Here is a 16,473-nt window from a genome sequence, read left to right as displayed (position 1 = left end):
CAACATTAAATCTTTATGGGGCACCTCCGTGGCTCAGTCAGTTAAGCATCTGACTTCAGCTCAGGTCATGATCTCATGGTTCATGAGTTCAAGCCCTTCATCGGGTTTTCCACTGTCAGTCCAGAGCCTGCCTCGGATCCTCTGTCCCCTCTTCCTCTTTTCCCCTCCCCTGGTTGCACTGTCTCTCTGTCTCTCTCAAAATAAATAAACTTCAAAAATAAATAAAATCTTTAAAAAAAAATTAACCATTTTAAAATGAAAAATTCAGTGGAATTTAGTACATCCACAGTATTGTATAACCATCATATCTACCTAGCTCATAAACATTTTTATCACTCCAAAATAAAATTCCTTATCCATTAAACAGTTATTTAAAAAATTTTTAATGTTTATTTTTGAGAGAGAGACAGTATGAGGAGGGAAGGGGCAGAGAGAGAGATGGAGACACAGAATCTGAAGCAGGCTCCAGGCCCCAAGCTGTCAGCACAAAGCCTGATGCAGGGCTTGAACTCACAAACTGGGAGATCATGACCTGAGCCGAAGTTGGACGCTTAACCAACTGAGCCACTCAGGTGCCCCAACAGTTATTTTAATTCTTCCCCTACACCTTCCCAGTCCCTGGAAATCATCATTTACTTTGTTTCTCTTGGATTTACATATTCTGGATATTTCATATAAATAGATTCATACCGTGTGTGATCTTTTGTGTCTGACTTTTCACTTGGCATGTTTTAAGGTTCATCCTCACTGTAGCATAGATCAGCATGATTTTTCATGACTAAATAATATTCTATGGTATGGCTATGCCACGATTTACTTATCCATCCATACTCTGACGGCCATGGGGGTAGTTTCTACCTTTCGACTATTGCAAATAGTGCTGCTATGAATATTCCCTTGCAAGTATTTGAACACTGTTTTCATTGTTCTCTTGGGGATATACCTAGGAGTAGAATTGCTGGGTCATATGGTTTTATTTATTTTTATTTTTATTTTTATTTATTTAAGTAGGCTTCATGCCCAGCTCGGAGCCCAACATGGGACTTGAACTCACGACCCCCAGGTCAAGACCCGAGACCAAGAGACGCTGGTCCCCAGAGCTGAGAGCAAGAGTCCGACACTTACCTGACTGAGCCCCCCGGAGTGCCTGTTATTCTGTTTTTTTTTTTTTTTGAATTAATTTCTAATGTTTATTTATTTTTGAGAGAGAGACAGAGCATGAGCAGGGGAGGGCAGAGAGAGAGGGAAACACAGAATCCGAAGCAAGCTCCAGGCTCTGAGCTGTCAGCACAGAGCCCAACATGGGGCTCGAACTCATGAACCATGGGATCATGATCTGAGCCGACATGGGATGCTTAATCCACTGAGCCGCCCAGGCGCTTTGTTCAAGTTTTCGAGGAGCCACGAAACCGTTTTCCACATGACTGAATCATTTTACATTCAATTTTACCTTTTTGAAAATAACACTTGGTAAGTTACCAAATAACACTTGGTAAATTATCGTGAACTTCATGATAAGGTAAATAGCATCATTAGAAGTTTGCTTTATAGAGCATGGGGTCAGATCAAGGTGAACCCCTTGTATGATTTTAGGCCATTTGTACGTGCTGTCTCAATTTCATGAGACAAATGTTTCCAGCAAGGGGGTCACAGGGGTTTGGCTGTATTTCCTGTATCCATTTCCGTGGTTAGAATGGCCTTGACTGCAAGTCCAGAACACTTGGATTCAGTTCGCTGAGGATTTGTCCCCCACCGACACCATGAACGTGTGCTTCTGAAACTCTTCTGCTAGCTTTCATGGCTAACTCTTTGATCGACACATTCTGTCTTCCAGTTCCATACCGCGAGGCTACTGAAGCCAGTTACCTGGTCATTTTTCAAAGTGCATACCTTTTGCAACTATACGCAGGGCATAAATGCCCCGTGTTGGGAAATTTTGTTGTCAACTCCCTGTAAAAGTTGTCCTCCAGACGCTTGCCTTTTTGTCGTCAGATTTTGCAAGCCAGGAGGCCATTATGTCTGCTTATCCACTCTGGCCCAGAAAATGCTGCTGTTATAATCTAAATCTTACAGGAGAAACTGATTTCCAAACTCTTCCTGTAACCCCCAACTACTGACAGCAGGAAAAAAAAAAAAAAGTCACATCATCCTTCTCTTTCAAGATTTGCATTCTAAACGGTGCAGGAAATGTGGTCTCATAGTGTTTCCATTAAGTGGAACACTTTGAATAAAATATCTGGCCTGCATTCCAGGCACAATGGAAATCAATGTGGAAGCGTCGGGAGACCAGCTGGTTAGTATTCTGTAGTGAGGCGTTATGCAGCACATTCAGCAGTAGCAGACATGATATGCATTTTAAGAAACGTCTTACTCCTTTGCAACATCATCTTTGCTCTTTCTTGAAGGTGAACTCTTCTAAAGTTATCTAATTTGCAAATCCTAAAAACTTTCAAATGAATACAATGCTAAAATCTTGATGAAGTAAAAGTAGTTTACATCATATTGCTTTAATCTTTTTACTTTCTGCACTGGCCAGTGACATTGAAGCATAAAAAAAAAAAAAAAAGGTATTATGAAACCACAAAGTTTTCTTTCTCAGTTCCAGTGTCCAGAGTTCAAATTAAGATGGGAAATTGAAGCAGGCTATTCAATTTAGAAATGTTAAAACTCTTGAAGATGAGTTTTAAAAGTAGGGACCACGCTCAACTTGGGGCTCGAACCCATGTCCCTGAGATCAAGTCATATGGTCTACTGAGCCAGCCAGGTGCCTCTATTTAGCTCTTTTTTTTTTTTTTTTTTGAGAGAAGGAGAGAGACAGACCTTGAGCCAGAGAGAGGGACATGGGTGGGGGTGGGGGGGGGGGTAGAGAAGGGAGGAGAGAGCAGAAGAATCCCAAGCAGGCTTCATGTTCTATGTGAAGTCCGACTAGGGGCTTGATCCCATGACCCAGGGATCACGAACGGAGCGGAAATTAAGAGTTGCTCAACCGAGGGAGGCACCCAGGAGCCCCGTGGCTACTTTTGATTCATACTGAAGAGTTCTTTTTATTTGTCCCAGTTATACCAAATGTTTAGACGTTTTGGTTCTGAACCCTAAAAAGTCCTTAAGGGTTTCAGATACAAGATCACCTATTATGGAGACAGGAATGCCTTATTTAATGCTAATTGTTCTGAGATATACATATGATATATGCTCCAAAAGGCTGAGATGTGGTCTGATAACTTGATCACAAGTAGTTCCTGTTCCACTGACTTTGGCCTCTCCTGGCAATAGGTGTAAGAGAACAAGAATTCTTGTGAAATTTGTCTTTATGTTTAGTGTTAAGATTGTTAGTAAGTTAGTGTTAAGATTGCAATAGCAACAGCTTGGCCAGAAATTGGTCTCTCTGGCCAACCACATCATTCCTTTGTACATATTTTTTTGAGAGAGAGTGCACAGGTGGGGGAGGGAGGGAGGGAGGGAGAGAAAGAGAGAGAGAGAGAGGGAGAGAGACTGAATCTCAAGCAGGCTCTGCACTGTCAGTGCAGAGCCCGATGGGGGGCTCAAACTCCCAACCTGCAAATCATGACCTGGGCCGAAGTGGGAAGCTTAACTGACTGAGCCACCCAGGCACCTGTTCTTTTGGTTTTAAAGGCCAATATGCACCTGGCTGGTTCAGTACGTAGAACATGCGACTCGATCTCAAGGTTGTGTAAATTCAAGCCCCACATTGGGTGCAGAGATTACTTAAAAATAAAAATCTTTCGGACGCCGGGGTGGCCCAGTTGGTTGTGTGACTCTTGATTTCAGCTCAGGTCATGATCTCACGGTTGTGAGATCGAGCCCCATGTCGGGCTCTGCACTGACAGCATAGAGCCTGCTTGGAATCTTCTCTCTCCTTCTCTCTCTGCCCCTCTCCCATTCAGGCATGCCCAATCTCTCTCAAAATAAATACAAAATAAACACTAAAAAAAATTTTTTTTAAATAATAAAATCTTGAGGCACCTGGATGGCTCAGTTGGTTAAGCATCAGACTTTGGCTCAGGCCATGATCTCACAGTTCAAGTTTGAGTCCCCCATCAGGCTCTCTGCTGTCAGCACAGAGCTTGCTTAGGACCCTCTATTCCCCCCTCTCTCTGTCTCTCTCCTGTTCACATGGTCTCTCTCCCTCTCAAAAATAAAGTAAATAAATAATTAAAAAAAAATCTTTGGGGTGCCTAGCTGGCTCAATCAGAAAAGCATGCAACTCTTGATCTCGGGATTGTGAGTTTGAGACTCAGGTTGGGTGTAGAGATGACGAAAAAAATAAACAAAAATTAAGTAAATAAAAATCTTAAAAAAAAAAAAGCCAATGTGTAAACTGAGTAAAAAATATGCTGCACAATCTTTATAATTTCTTCTGAGTCTTTTTATTTTTTTAAATTTTTTTATTAAAAAAAACTTTTTTTAACGTTTATTATTGAGAGACAGACAGACACAGAGCATGAGCAGGGGAGGGGTAGACAGAGGGGGAGACACAGAATCCGAAGTAGTCTCTGGGCTCTGAGCTGTCAGCACAGAGCCCGACATGGGGCTCAAACTCATGGACTGTGAGATCATGACCCGAGCTGAAGTCGGACGCCCAACCGACTGAGCCACCCAGGTGCCCCTGAATCTTTAAAAAAAAAAAAAAAAAAAAAAGCCAACATGCAGAAATGCCTAAAATAATTGTGAACAGGACTTCACACATGTATACCGATCTTCATAGCAGCACTAGTCACAAGAGGCAGAAGCAGAAACCTAAGTGGCCACCGAAAGATGAATAAACAAAATGCGCTATATCCTTACAATGGAATGCTATTCAGCCATGAGAGAAACGAAGTTCTGATACATGCTACATGGACGAACCTCGAAAACATTACTCTAGGTGAAGTAAGCCAGGCGCAAAAAGGCAAATTGTAGGACTCCACTTACATGAAATATCTGGAGTAGGTGAATTCAGAGAAGCAGAAAATAGATTAGAAGCTACCAGGAGCAAGGGAAAGGGAGAGGGGGATGGGGAACGACCACCTAATAACTTCTGGTTGGGATAAAATTACGCAAGTAGGGTCACCTGGCTGGCTCAGCCGGTAGAGCACACAACTCTTGATCTTGATCTTGGGGTTGTGAGTTCAAGCCCCACGTTGATTGTTGAGATTACTTAAAAAAATAAAAATTAAAAAAAAATGAAGAAAGTTTTGGAAATAGATATGAATGCTGGTTGTATGTTATGAATGTAATTAATGCCACTGACTTGTATTACAATTACATAATATAAAGGTAATATACAGTGGGAAGTGAGGATCAAACAAAATCCCAGTAAGGTATAAGGAGAGATTTTTTTTTTTTCAATATATGAAGTTTATTGTCAAATTGGTTTCCATACAACACCCAGTGCTCATCCCAAAAGGTGCCCTCCTCAATACCCATCACCCACCCTCTCCTCCCTCCCACCCCCCATCAACCCTCAGTTTGTTCTCAGTTTTTAAGAGTCTCTTATGCTTTGGCTCTCTCCCACTCTAACCTCTTTTTTTTTTCCTTCCCCTCCCCCATGGGTTTCTGTTAAGTTTCTCAGGATCCACGTAAGAGTGAAAGCATATGGTATCTGTCTTTCTCTGTATGGCTTATTTCACTTAGCATCACACTCTCCAGTTCCATCCACGTTCCTACAAAGGGCCATATTTCATTCTTTCTCATTGCCACGTAGTATTCCATTGTGTATATAAACCACAATTTTTTTTTATCCATTCATCAGTTGATGGGCATTTAGGCTCTTTCCATCATTTGGCTATTGTTGAGAGTGCTGCTATAAACATTGGGGTACAAGTGCCCCTAGGCATCAGCACTCCTGTATCCCTTGGGTAAATTCCTAGCAGTGCTATTGCTGGGTCATAGGGTAGGTCTATTTTTAATTTTTTGAGGAACCTCCACACTGTTTTCCAGAGCGGCTGCACCAATTTGCATTCCCACCAACAGTGTATAAGGAGAGATTTTACAAGATTAATTGGTTATGCAACAATTAAACTCGGCAAGCATTTACGTTTCTATGTAACAGAAATGATGGATAACAAGATAAACACGGTTCCCAATCTTAATTTAAGTTTTTATTTTGCGTGTATGAGAGAGAGAGAGAGAGAGAGAGAATATGAACGAGTGGGGGAGGGGCAGAGAGAGATAGAGAAAGGGAGAATTCCAAGGCTCTGCATGGTCAGCAATGCAGGGCTTGAACTCAGGAGCCATTGAGATGGTGACCTGGGCTGAAATCACGATTTGGTGGCTTAACCCAATGAACCACCCAGGAGTCCCAATTACTAATCTTACAGAGAGAAAAGAAATAGCAACATAATGAAACTTTTCCAATCCTCAATTCTTTCAACATGGTAAATATTGAGCCCCAGGTCAGGGACATTGCTTTGTATCCACTCAGAAAGCAAGAACATCTCTCTCCATGTCCGCAAGCAAGACAACAAAACCCAGAACTTTGGATCACTAGACTCAGAAACAGAGGGCACGGGACTTAAGAATCACACTGGAGCATAAGTCTAACTGTACCGATGCCCATGTCCATGCAGTACTTTCTCACAAAGCCCTTTTGAAAACCCTACCATTTCTGCAAGTGTTCGTCCGCAACCCCTGAGAACTTGTTACAAATGGAAGTTCTTGGGCTCTACCCCAGACCTCCTGGATCAGAAACTCTGGGGGTAGGGCCCAACCATCTGTTTTAACAAGCCCTGCCGGTGACTCTGATGTGGGCTCCACCGGAAAACCGCTGGTCAAGGGCACAATAAGGTATGGCCTGTCGTGAACCCCAGATCAGAAAGGAGTCGGGGGGCGGGGGGGAAGCCAACCAGTTGGCGTGTAAAACACGCACAATGCTGTCCCCCGGCTTAAAAAACAGGTTTATGGAGAGGACATGATTTTGAAAGAACGAAAATCCTATGGCTTTTTGCTTTAGACGGCAAGAGAACTGAAAAAAGACATGATCTTTAAAAGTATGAGTTTATTCTCCAGGGTTTTACACACCCACAAATCAGTGCTTTTATTGCAGCTATATCCAGGAGCCAAACACAACGTAAAATACGTACTTGTTGTATCATACATGTAACACTTGTAAGAGATAGAATGGAACAGCATGATTTTTAAAGATTAGTTTTCAATGATTCAGTAAGCATATGGAAATTGAGGATAATTACAGAAATCGGTATTGAACTCTAAAATAAAAACATAAATTATATAAAAATAAAAGGGTAAAAAGTGTTTCATTTAAAAACAAAAACAAAAAACAGTGGCTCATCATCTCTCTGTAGTTAGTAACCTAATGAAAACGAAAAGGAGTTAAGTATTATCTTCTCCATATTTAAAACAAAGTGGTTCTGTCCTTTTCACGAACAGCCAGCTGGAAGTCTGAAATGGAAGCCAGGGTTTGGGGTTCTGAACGTCTCAAATATTTTATTGCCCTGTGTTAGCTGATTCTTCTTCGTAACACTAAGAAATTTAAGTTGCTTGGATAGGAAAAACTCAAGAACTGGATGAGCAGTTAAATTAAATGAGATCCAGTGACTGGGACACCGTTACAAATGGCACCAACTCAGGACACACACAGAGCTTAGTTCGAGGGCAAGCACGTTAAACAAAGACGAAAGAGGGTCATGTGAGAGCTTGACAACAATACATCTAGCCAAATGGCCTAGGTGTTTGCCAAGTACAAGGGTAACGAGTTAGTGAGTTAATGAGAAGCTAGATTCAAATTAGCTCCAATTTGGTTTACAAATGAACAATGCAAAATGATTTCATTTTCTATCCTTTTCATTCAGCAGAAAATTGAAACCATATTCTACTGCTAGTGTGAACTTCTGATGTTCCTGAACTTGCCACCACAGTTTTGGTTAGATTTTTAAAGATGAGTGGTAGCAGATGTTTGTCATCAATGTGACCGATACATAAATTTCCGAAGAATAGACTTGGATTTAATACTGGGTTATTACTCACAATGACTCAGCATAAATAGCAGAGGTCCCTACAATTGTCCCCAGCTCTGGATCACAGAACAGTTTAGTGACCACTAAATGAAAACAAATTATGAAAAAAATGTTATTTCCACAATGCCTTTTGTTCCCCCCTCCCTTCGTTTGGATTTTCAAAAAAGCAGACCCCCTACTTTCTTTACTTTAAATAACCTTCTAACATTGTTTCATTGTTCTGTTTTCCCTGAAATAAATCAAATTTTTTAAAAACTTCCAAAAATTTGCTCATATTAATTGATCTCAGATGTTTCTTTTGACAGTATAACTACTTTTGTTTACTTCTGTAAAAGAAATGTCAATACTGTACGATCTGCTTAGAGGATGGCTGAGTCCTCCTGGATCATTTTTAAAACGTGTTAGGTTGTTATCCAGTGTTCATGTAATGGAAATCAGTTCCTATAGAGTTAATGAATTTGGAACACTAATGATGTCATTAGACCTAGATGTGAAAGCCACGAACAAACCTTATAAAAATGACGTTGCGTGTTTACCTGTGTCAACACGACGTCACTTGATTTTGTTCAGTAACTGGTCAAGACGGGGAACGGAAAGAATCGAGCTACTGTGATCGAAACCAGTTTGACTCAAGGAAAAAAAATTAAGTCTACATTAAGTCTTTAGCCTACCAATCACTCTCTACACTCAGTCTAGAGGCCTTTTGCCACAATACTAAAATACAAATTCTTCACAAATTACAACTCTATCCCAAATGTGCCCTATGTTGTTTTTGAAATTCTACTAAATAATTGATAGCTTTACAACAGAATTTCTTTTATTTAAAAAATACTTAAATCCCTATCCCACAAAATGTTCAGAAACACAGGTAACTATAGAAAGTCAATGTGCATATACTGCTTTTATTATAATAATGACGGTTGTTAGCTGAATGAGAACAAATAATAGCTAAAAAGTTTTCAAATGATAGAAAAACACATTTGGGTAAGTTATGACACAAGTTTTTGAGTACGTAGACCATAGAAATAGAAATTTTTTTTTTTTGCACCAATTGCAAATGCAAAGTTAACGATAAAATCAGGGAAGTGAAAGGTCAAAAGGGGCCTTAAACATAGTCACTATCTTTTAAATTTTAGACAAAGGAGCTGAGAATAGAAAAAAAACCCCAACATATACACCATAACAGTCTTTTTTTTTTTTGTTTTTAAATGACTTCCAATTTTAACTCTTTTCTAAAAGCATTAAGGGCATGGAGACCCTATTGTAGATTATGTATCATCTCCTCTTTGGCTATGAGGTGTGTAGTTTTGTTAACGAGAGACATCAGTGAGTTCAGTTTCTGAGACCAGTCATTTAATAAATTATTTGGATCCTTGGGTCTCTGGAAGTTGATAATTCCTGCCAACCTGTCTACTTTAGCAAAGATGGTCTTGTTAACTACTAGATTCGAAAGAAAAGCTTCTGACTCCTGCAAGAGAGAAAGACAAACTGGATTAAGACAGGATAATTAAAAAAAAAAAAAAAGCGTAATTACAGAAAATAATTTAAGGAAAAATTTAAGGAAAGCATTTTCTGTCTTTTTTTAAAAAAATGTTTATTTTTGAGAGAGACAGAATGTGAGCGGGGGAGGGGCAGAGACAGAGGGAGACACAGAATCCAAAGCAGGCTTCCTATAATAAAGTATTTATTTTACTGCGAGTCTAGGAAATGTCTGCTCTTGGTCTACAATGGTCCCCCCCTCCCCCCCCCCCCCGGAACATTATGCAGTTAATTTGTTTCCAGAAACACTGGGTTACTATATATGCCCTGTCACTTGGCAGCTATGTAACTAAGGACAAGGCACTTTACTTCTAAGGACTCTGGTCCTCGTGGTCCAGAAATGTGAGGAGCTGATGAGCCAACCAACGATCAAGCCTTTGACCTCTAACATCCGTGATTCCTCTTTTTTAGCTAAACTGGAAAACACTATGCGATGACAGAAATGGCTTTTAGCTCACATCACTTCACTCTGTGGTGGGTGAACATTCCAGCAACAGGAACTCAGGCCTGAACGTAACATTCTTCTAATATGACCTGGGCCCTCGGCAGGGGAGCTGCAGCAAAGTCTCCATCACAGTTTACATCTCTATAGTTATTTCTGGGAACCCAGACATATTTATGACAGAAATATAAACCCCAGGCAAATGAATCAATGTAAAACTGCCATATTTAAGAGAAGATTTTAACTAGGACATAATATTAATGTAATTATAAACTTGGTGTTTAGGCTATTTTTTGATCCTCAAGATAGCCTGGAGAAACCTTCTGCCACCTAAGCTTAAAACTAAATAATGAAACAAAACTGATTTTCTCATTTGATTTTTGTAAGTCAGCTGATATTCAAAATGACTGGCTACAAACAGCTCATGCAACATTTACCACTTACATCAACAGACAGATCGAGAAGCTGGGCCATCCTCGTCATTGTTATCCTCGTGTAATACTTGGCCATTATTCTAATATTCTGGGGAGAGAACAGAGGGCATATGAAGGACGGGTAACGGTTGTCGATAAAGCTAACAGCCCACTTGTTTTCATTTCCAAACAGGTTTAGTTAAAATGTCGGATTCAGAGCTTTTGGCTCTCTATAGCCTACCACGGTTCTAAAGTTCAACAACAAAGTAAAAAATTTAGGTATTTTGACTTCTGTAGTTATTTGGAAGTTATTCTGAATACTCTCGACAACTTTTTTAAAGCTTATTTATCTATTTATTTAGAGAGAGACAGAGATAGCATAAACATGGAGGCACAGAGAGAGAGGGAAAATCCCCAGCAGCCTTCACACTGTCAGTGCAGGGCCTGATGCGGGGATCAAACTCATGAAACCGTGAGACCATGTATGACCTGAGCCAAAATCAAGAGTCAGATGCTTAAGCGACTGAGCCACCAGTCGCCCCTACTCTCTCCAACTCTCTTTTAAATATATATAGTCAAGGGCTGCCTGGGTGGCTCAGTCAGTTGAACATCCGACTCGTGATTTCAGCTCAGGTCATGATGCCAGGGTCGTGGGATCAAGCCCCGCATTGGGCTCTGTGCTGTGTGGAGCCTTCTTGAGATGCTCTTTCTCTCTCTGGACCTCTCCCCTGCTCATGCATGTGCTCGCTCACTCTCTAAAATAAAAAAAAAAAATAGAAATCTATTAAAAATACATATATGTGGTCAAAACCTAGGCTTATCTTAACTAAAACAATGGTTAAAAACTATAACGATACTAAACTATTTTTGCTAAATGCAAGAATCTAAAGTTAAACTTTCCTAATTATGACACAGATGTTTAAATGGCTCAGATTCAAAAAGTGATCGAGAGTATCTCAAAACACCACATTATCATAACTGTTGAAAGGTAACTTGAAATTAAATGTCCCAATTTTCACTGGAAATGGTGCTCAAGTAGAGACTTCCCTTTATTATTATGTTATTAACAAAACAACAGCATTCACAGGGGAAATGGGGAACAGTGGGAAGAAAAATGAATGGATCTTTGAAGAAGCCGTGTCTTCTCCTGTCTCTGTTAGGGTCCAGGGCCACACCAGCTTCTTAGGAAGCAGGGGAATCATTCTGGACCCCTCTTCCTTCATAACTTTCAATTTAATCAGTGACCAAATTCGATTGATTTTCTTTCTTAAAATATTTCCACCTCATCCATTCTTCTATCCTCAGCTGCTGCTTTGGCTGGAGCCCACAGGAGCCCTCGCTTCGTCTTCTCAGTTCCATTGTGGTCTCTCTCCAAACACATTCTCCACGCTTACTGCTAGAGGGCTCTGTGTCAGATATGGGCCTGGCCACCGTCCTCTCGGTTTCCACGACTGGGGTATATACACCTTGTTACGTTCCAGACCCTTACCGTATCTCCGACTTCCTTCCTGGCTGAGCCCTGTTCCTGGAGGCCCTAAGGTTCCCCTGCTGGTCGGTGTCTCCATGCCTTTGCTCAGACTATCCCACCTGCACGCTAACCTGGTTCTCTTCTTACGAATCTTCCCTCCTGTGTCAATTAACCGCGGCTCTTGCCTGACCGTTCTTTCAGGCAGAACCAATCAACTTTCTCCTCATGCTCTACTCCATTCGATATATACTTGTACCCTAATATCTGTAACATTTTTTTAAAGTTTATTTATTTGTATTCTGAGAGAAAGCAAGAGCGTGTGCATGTCCACAAACGGGGGAGGGGCAGAGGGAGAGAGAGAGAATCCCAAGCAGGCTCCACGCTGTCTGCAAAGAGCCCCATGCGGGGTGAACTCACAAACTGCAAGGACATGACCTGAGCCGAAATCAAGGGTCGAACGCTTTACCAACTGAGCCACCCGGGTGCCCCTGTAACGCTTTTATTTATAAATGCATCTTTCCTATGATTTCTTTTTAAGCTTTCTGAAAGCAGGGCCCAAGTCTTCCTTTCCCACATGCCTCAGCACTTTGAACAGTGTCTGGCACACAGAAGGCTCAATACGATGTTATATGAATGAATGCTGAGCTAATTCAATTTGTAGTGACACCAAGATCAAAGGTCAGGTTTAAGACATGTTACCCATTCTCCAAACCACCAAGCGAGTATCAGACGGAAAACACTCCTTTCACCCACAACTACCCCCCACATTCTTAAGAAATTCCTGCTGGTTTATATGCTGTAAAATTTTGGATTCTCAAGTGGTCCCCACAAAATAAGCATGCTAAAACATCGTTTTCTGAGAAGCCAAAAATGGGGGAATGTGGTGGTGGGGGGAAGAGGGAGTAAGAGGGAGGTGATAAATTCTGATGTGCTTTGGGAAAATATACAATAAACATTTAAATAACAAATTTACATCTCTACTACACTGGGAATAGCCTCCCTACCTCCAAAAAATCCTAAAGCAAAGAACTAAAGACATAACCTCCAAAGAAACATTGGACTATCTAACTTAAAAATCAAAGTTTATGCTCAACTTTACTTCCAGGCTGGCAACTCTGTCATGCCTTTTTTTTTCTTCACTATTTAATTTTTTCGGCCATCTCTATGCCCAACATGGGGCTCGAACGCATGACCCCGAGATCAAGAGTCGCACACTCTTCTGACTGAGCCAGGTGCCCCATCCACCATGCCAGATTCTTACATGTTCAACGACTCTGTTCTTCAGGTCTTTCCACCTTCTTTCACCTTCCTCCGTAGAACCAAACACATCAGTTGCTGGACTCTCGGGAGACCCTTTCCTTAATTCCAGTCCATAGTCTTCAACAAGCGTGGACCAGCGCATCAGCTCCATTGTGGTAAAAAGCTTTAAAAGATCCCTGTAAATTGTATAAAACTTAATATTCCCAATCTGTAAAAATTGTTTTATCTAATATAACAGCAAATGTTTAAAAACTGTCAAAGACTGTACTTATAAAATCTCTACACTCAATGGGGACTCAAAGTTAGGACCCTGAGATCAAGAGTCGCACACTCTTCCGACTGAGCCAGCCAGGAGCCCCTGATTATTATTTATTTTGCCTACTTTACTATCATTTTTTCCATAGTAATTCTGAACGGAGCATTCCCCTACTTAACATTCTATCCCCTACTGCAACGTATTTGCCAATCTCTGGAATAATTAATGTAAACTTACTAATGAGGCAGATAAAAGAAAAAAACAGCTTTTAAATAAAAGCCCACTGTGCTTATGAAGCGTGTGTCTGTTTCATATAGTATGTACTTCTGAAAATCACGAAGCCCCAAATTACTAAAACTTTATCAAATGGTTAATTAACCAAAAGCTGCTAAAGTGAGCTTGAAATGCAACTTCTACTTGATAAGTGGTTTAGAACGAAGAGTGTAATTTCGAATACAGCGCGAAAACACATTTCGCTATTTTATGAACTCTAGCTTTGTTCGCCAATACAATCTATCAGCAACCAAGTAAGAAGGTGCACACTTAGATTAACCAATTTTCTTTCATGATGGTGTTTCTGCTACTTTAGCTATAAATGTACTTACTTGTATTTAGGAATTTCTTCTAACTTCTTGTCGCCACTTATTCGGTGAACCAAATCTGACTGTTCATTGTCAAAAGGAGCCAAGATCACATAGAGGACAACACTTTTCAGAGCCTACAAATGTTTTATAACACAATGGATTATATGTAAACTTAGAAACAAAATGGAAACTTTGGCAGGAACTAAAAAAATCACAAGAGAATTGTCTATATTCATGTTTGATATTGTACTCAAGTCTTAGGGAATAAACACCCTATCAAGCTGATCTTTACACAGTGGCTTTCTGTCATAAGTTTTTCTGGAGCAATTATGTAAATCCTCGCTAATCTGAATTACTCTCTGGGCTGACACCTTTTTCGGTGACAAATGTATAAAGAAAAAGTTCTTATAACAAGTTAGCAGCACAAATGTGGAATATACCTATCAACTATCTGAAACAGTATTGTGAAATAATTTTCCAAAGTAATGCCAGGTCTTTGCTTGTAACCTTATTAGCAAGTGACCTGCTATACATATTTACTTTCATTTATTTTATTATTTTTAACTTTTAAAAATATTTATTTTTGAGAGAGAGAAAGAGTATGAACAGGGGAGGGTGAGAGAGAGAGGGAGACACAGAACTCAAAGAGGCTCCAGGCTCTGTGCCGTTGGCACCGAACCCGACACGGGGCTCCAACCCACAAGCCTCAAGATCATGACCTGAGCCGAAATTGAATGCTCGAACCCATGAGTCTTGAGATCATGACCTAAGCCGAAGTCGAATGCTGAACTGATTTGAGCCACCCAGGTGCCCCGTATTTTAAGTAATCTCTATACCCAACATGGGGCTTGAGCTCACAACCTCAAGGATCAAGAGTTGCATGCTCTACCGACTGAGCCATCCAGGTGCCGCTATACACACTTTAAATAGCAAACCTACATTCTTCAAAAGTGACAAAGAACTTAGAGTATCGCCACAATTTGTTTGAATCAGTAAAGATAAACTGAATTGTCAACACACTGAATAGAAAGCAGCACCATACAACTGCTTATGATTACTGAAGTTAAACTTATTTCAAAATAAAAAATGCAAATTCTTCCTAATAAGTATCGACGTCCAGTATAAGAATATATTCTTACCTGTTGCCACTTTTCACTTTCTGCCTGTATACAGGGAGTATCATATATTGCTCTGTAGTGCTTACAAATAGACAAATAGGACCCCTCATGTTGATCCAGCTGAATCATTAAGTTATAATATTTCAACTTTAATTTCTGGAAAAAAAAAAGTTGATAAAATAAATTGGGGCTTATGGTTTTTCCCCCCAAATACTCCTATAGTAAACTTGTAGTTAAGAGACATGCTTACCTCTGTATTTTCTTCCTGGAAAAATTTGGTGTTAATTTTCTTGCTGATGATTTGTGTACGAATGTAATCCTTCACAGCTAGACAGAGCCTCATCTGCTCCAAAATAAACTCCACTCGCTCTTTCTTTTCCATTGATCCGTAGGTTTCCACCTAGCGAAGTCCCCAAATAAGTTTATATTTGTTAATTTTTAAAAACTGCAAAGTTAAATGTATTAAAACATTCACGCCTGTCCAATAACAAGAAACTTCTCGCACACTGACAGAGTACTGATGATGATCTAAAAAGCTGGTTTCCTCCAGGAAATTACAATTTTAAAAAATATATAGTAAATGGCTATTTTTTCTTCTGGTATAAAAAGTTCTGTGAATTTTCACCTATGTAGTTAACAATAGTAGAACTATGTAGTTAACCTATGTAGTTTAACCGCCATCACAATCAAGATACAGAACAGTTCTTTCAGCCCCAAATACTCCCTCGTGCTACCCCTTTACAGTCACGTAGTTCCCCCACTTTGAACCCTCGACAGCCAATGATTCTGAAACAACAGGTCCATTCCTTTTTACGGCCCCGAAGTGTTCCACCGTGTGGAGGAACCAGTTTATCCACTCCCCGGCTGAAGGACAGCTGGGCCATTTCCAACCTGTGCCCATCACTAACAAGGCTACTCTGAACACCAGTGGACAGGTTGAGTGTGAACTTCAGTTTTCATTTCTCTTGGGCACAAGAAGCGGGACTGCTCGGTCGTCTGGCAAGCATACGTTCAGCTTCATAAGAAACTGCCAAACTGCAGACGATGGCCCTTTCTCACGATGGTCTGTGGATGGCACTGTGACCAGTGCCGATAATGCCAATGGCTCAGCAGATGCCAGGAAAAAAAAAAAAAAGAAAAAGAAGGAAACTGCCAAACTGTTTCCCAGAGTGACTGCACCATTTCTCATTCCCATCAGCAACAGGTGAGAGTTCTCATCACTTCGCATCCCTGCCAGCGCTTGGTATTGTATTTTTTTTTTCTGAGCTGTTCTAATACGCGTGTAGGGATATCTCACTGTGGTTTTAATTTGCGTTTTCCTCATGGCTAGTGAGGAAGTTACAATTCTGAACCCAAAATACGATGCCACTTGCAGGCTATTTATATAATAAAAAAATTAGGGAAAAAAAGAGGTTCT

At 40.4% G+C, this 16,473-nt stretch overlaps 1 protein-coding gene and 1 non-coding gene across 2 annotated transcripts in view; one reads left to right on the top strand and one right to left on the bottom strand.

Annotated features, from left to right (window-relative positions):
- Positions 1-6,977: 6,977 nt before the first annotated feature.
- The window catches only part of PSMD12 (proteasome 26S subunit, non-ATPase 12), a 29,751-nt gene continuing 20,255 nt past the window's right edge, over positions 6,978-16,473 (bottom strand). The window contains exons 6-11 of the mRNA XM_015072639.3: positions 15,307-15,456; positions 15,078-15,212; positions 13,960-14,072; positions 13,100-13,274; positions 10,402-10,479; positions 6,978-9,444 (exon numbers count right to left, since the gene is read on the bottom strand). Coding sequence (XP_014928125.1) covers positions 9,235-9,444; positions 10,402-10,479; positions 13,100-13,274; positions 13,960-14,072; positions 15,078-15,212; positions 15,307-15,456 — 861 coding nt within the window. The 3' untranslated portion in view covers positions 6,978-9,234. The remainder of the gene's footprint in view (positions 9,445-10,401; positions 10,480-13,099; positions 13,275-13,959; positions 14,073-15,077; positions 15,213-15,306; positions 15,457-16,473) is intronic.
- On the top strand, positions 16,093-16,179 carry LOC113596101 (small nucleolar RNA SNORD35). Its single transcript, XR_003416810.1, has one exon. It is a non-coding gene; the product is annotated as a small nucleolar RNA SNORD35 (small nucleolar RNA).

The sequence above is a fragment of the Acinonyx jubatus genome, chromosome E1 (genome assembly GCF_027475565.1).
Source record: "Acinonyx jubatus isolate Ajub_Pintada_27869175 chromosome E1, VMU_Ajub_asm_v1.0, whole genome shotgun sequence".
Taxonomy (NCBI): Eukaryota; Metazoa; Chordata; class Mammalia; order Carnivora; family Felidae; genus Acinonyx; species Acinonyx jubatus.
This window is presented reverse-complemented; position numbering and strand designations above follow the sequence as displayed.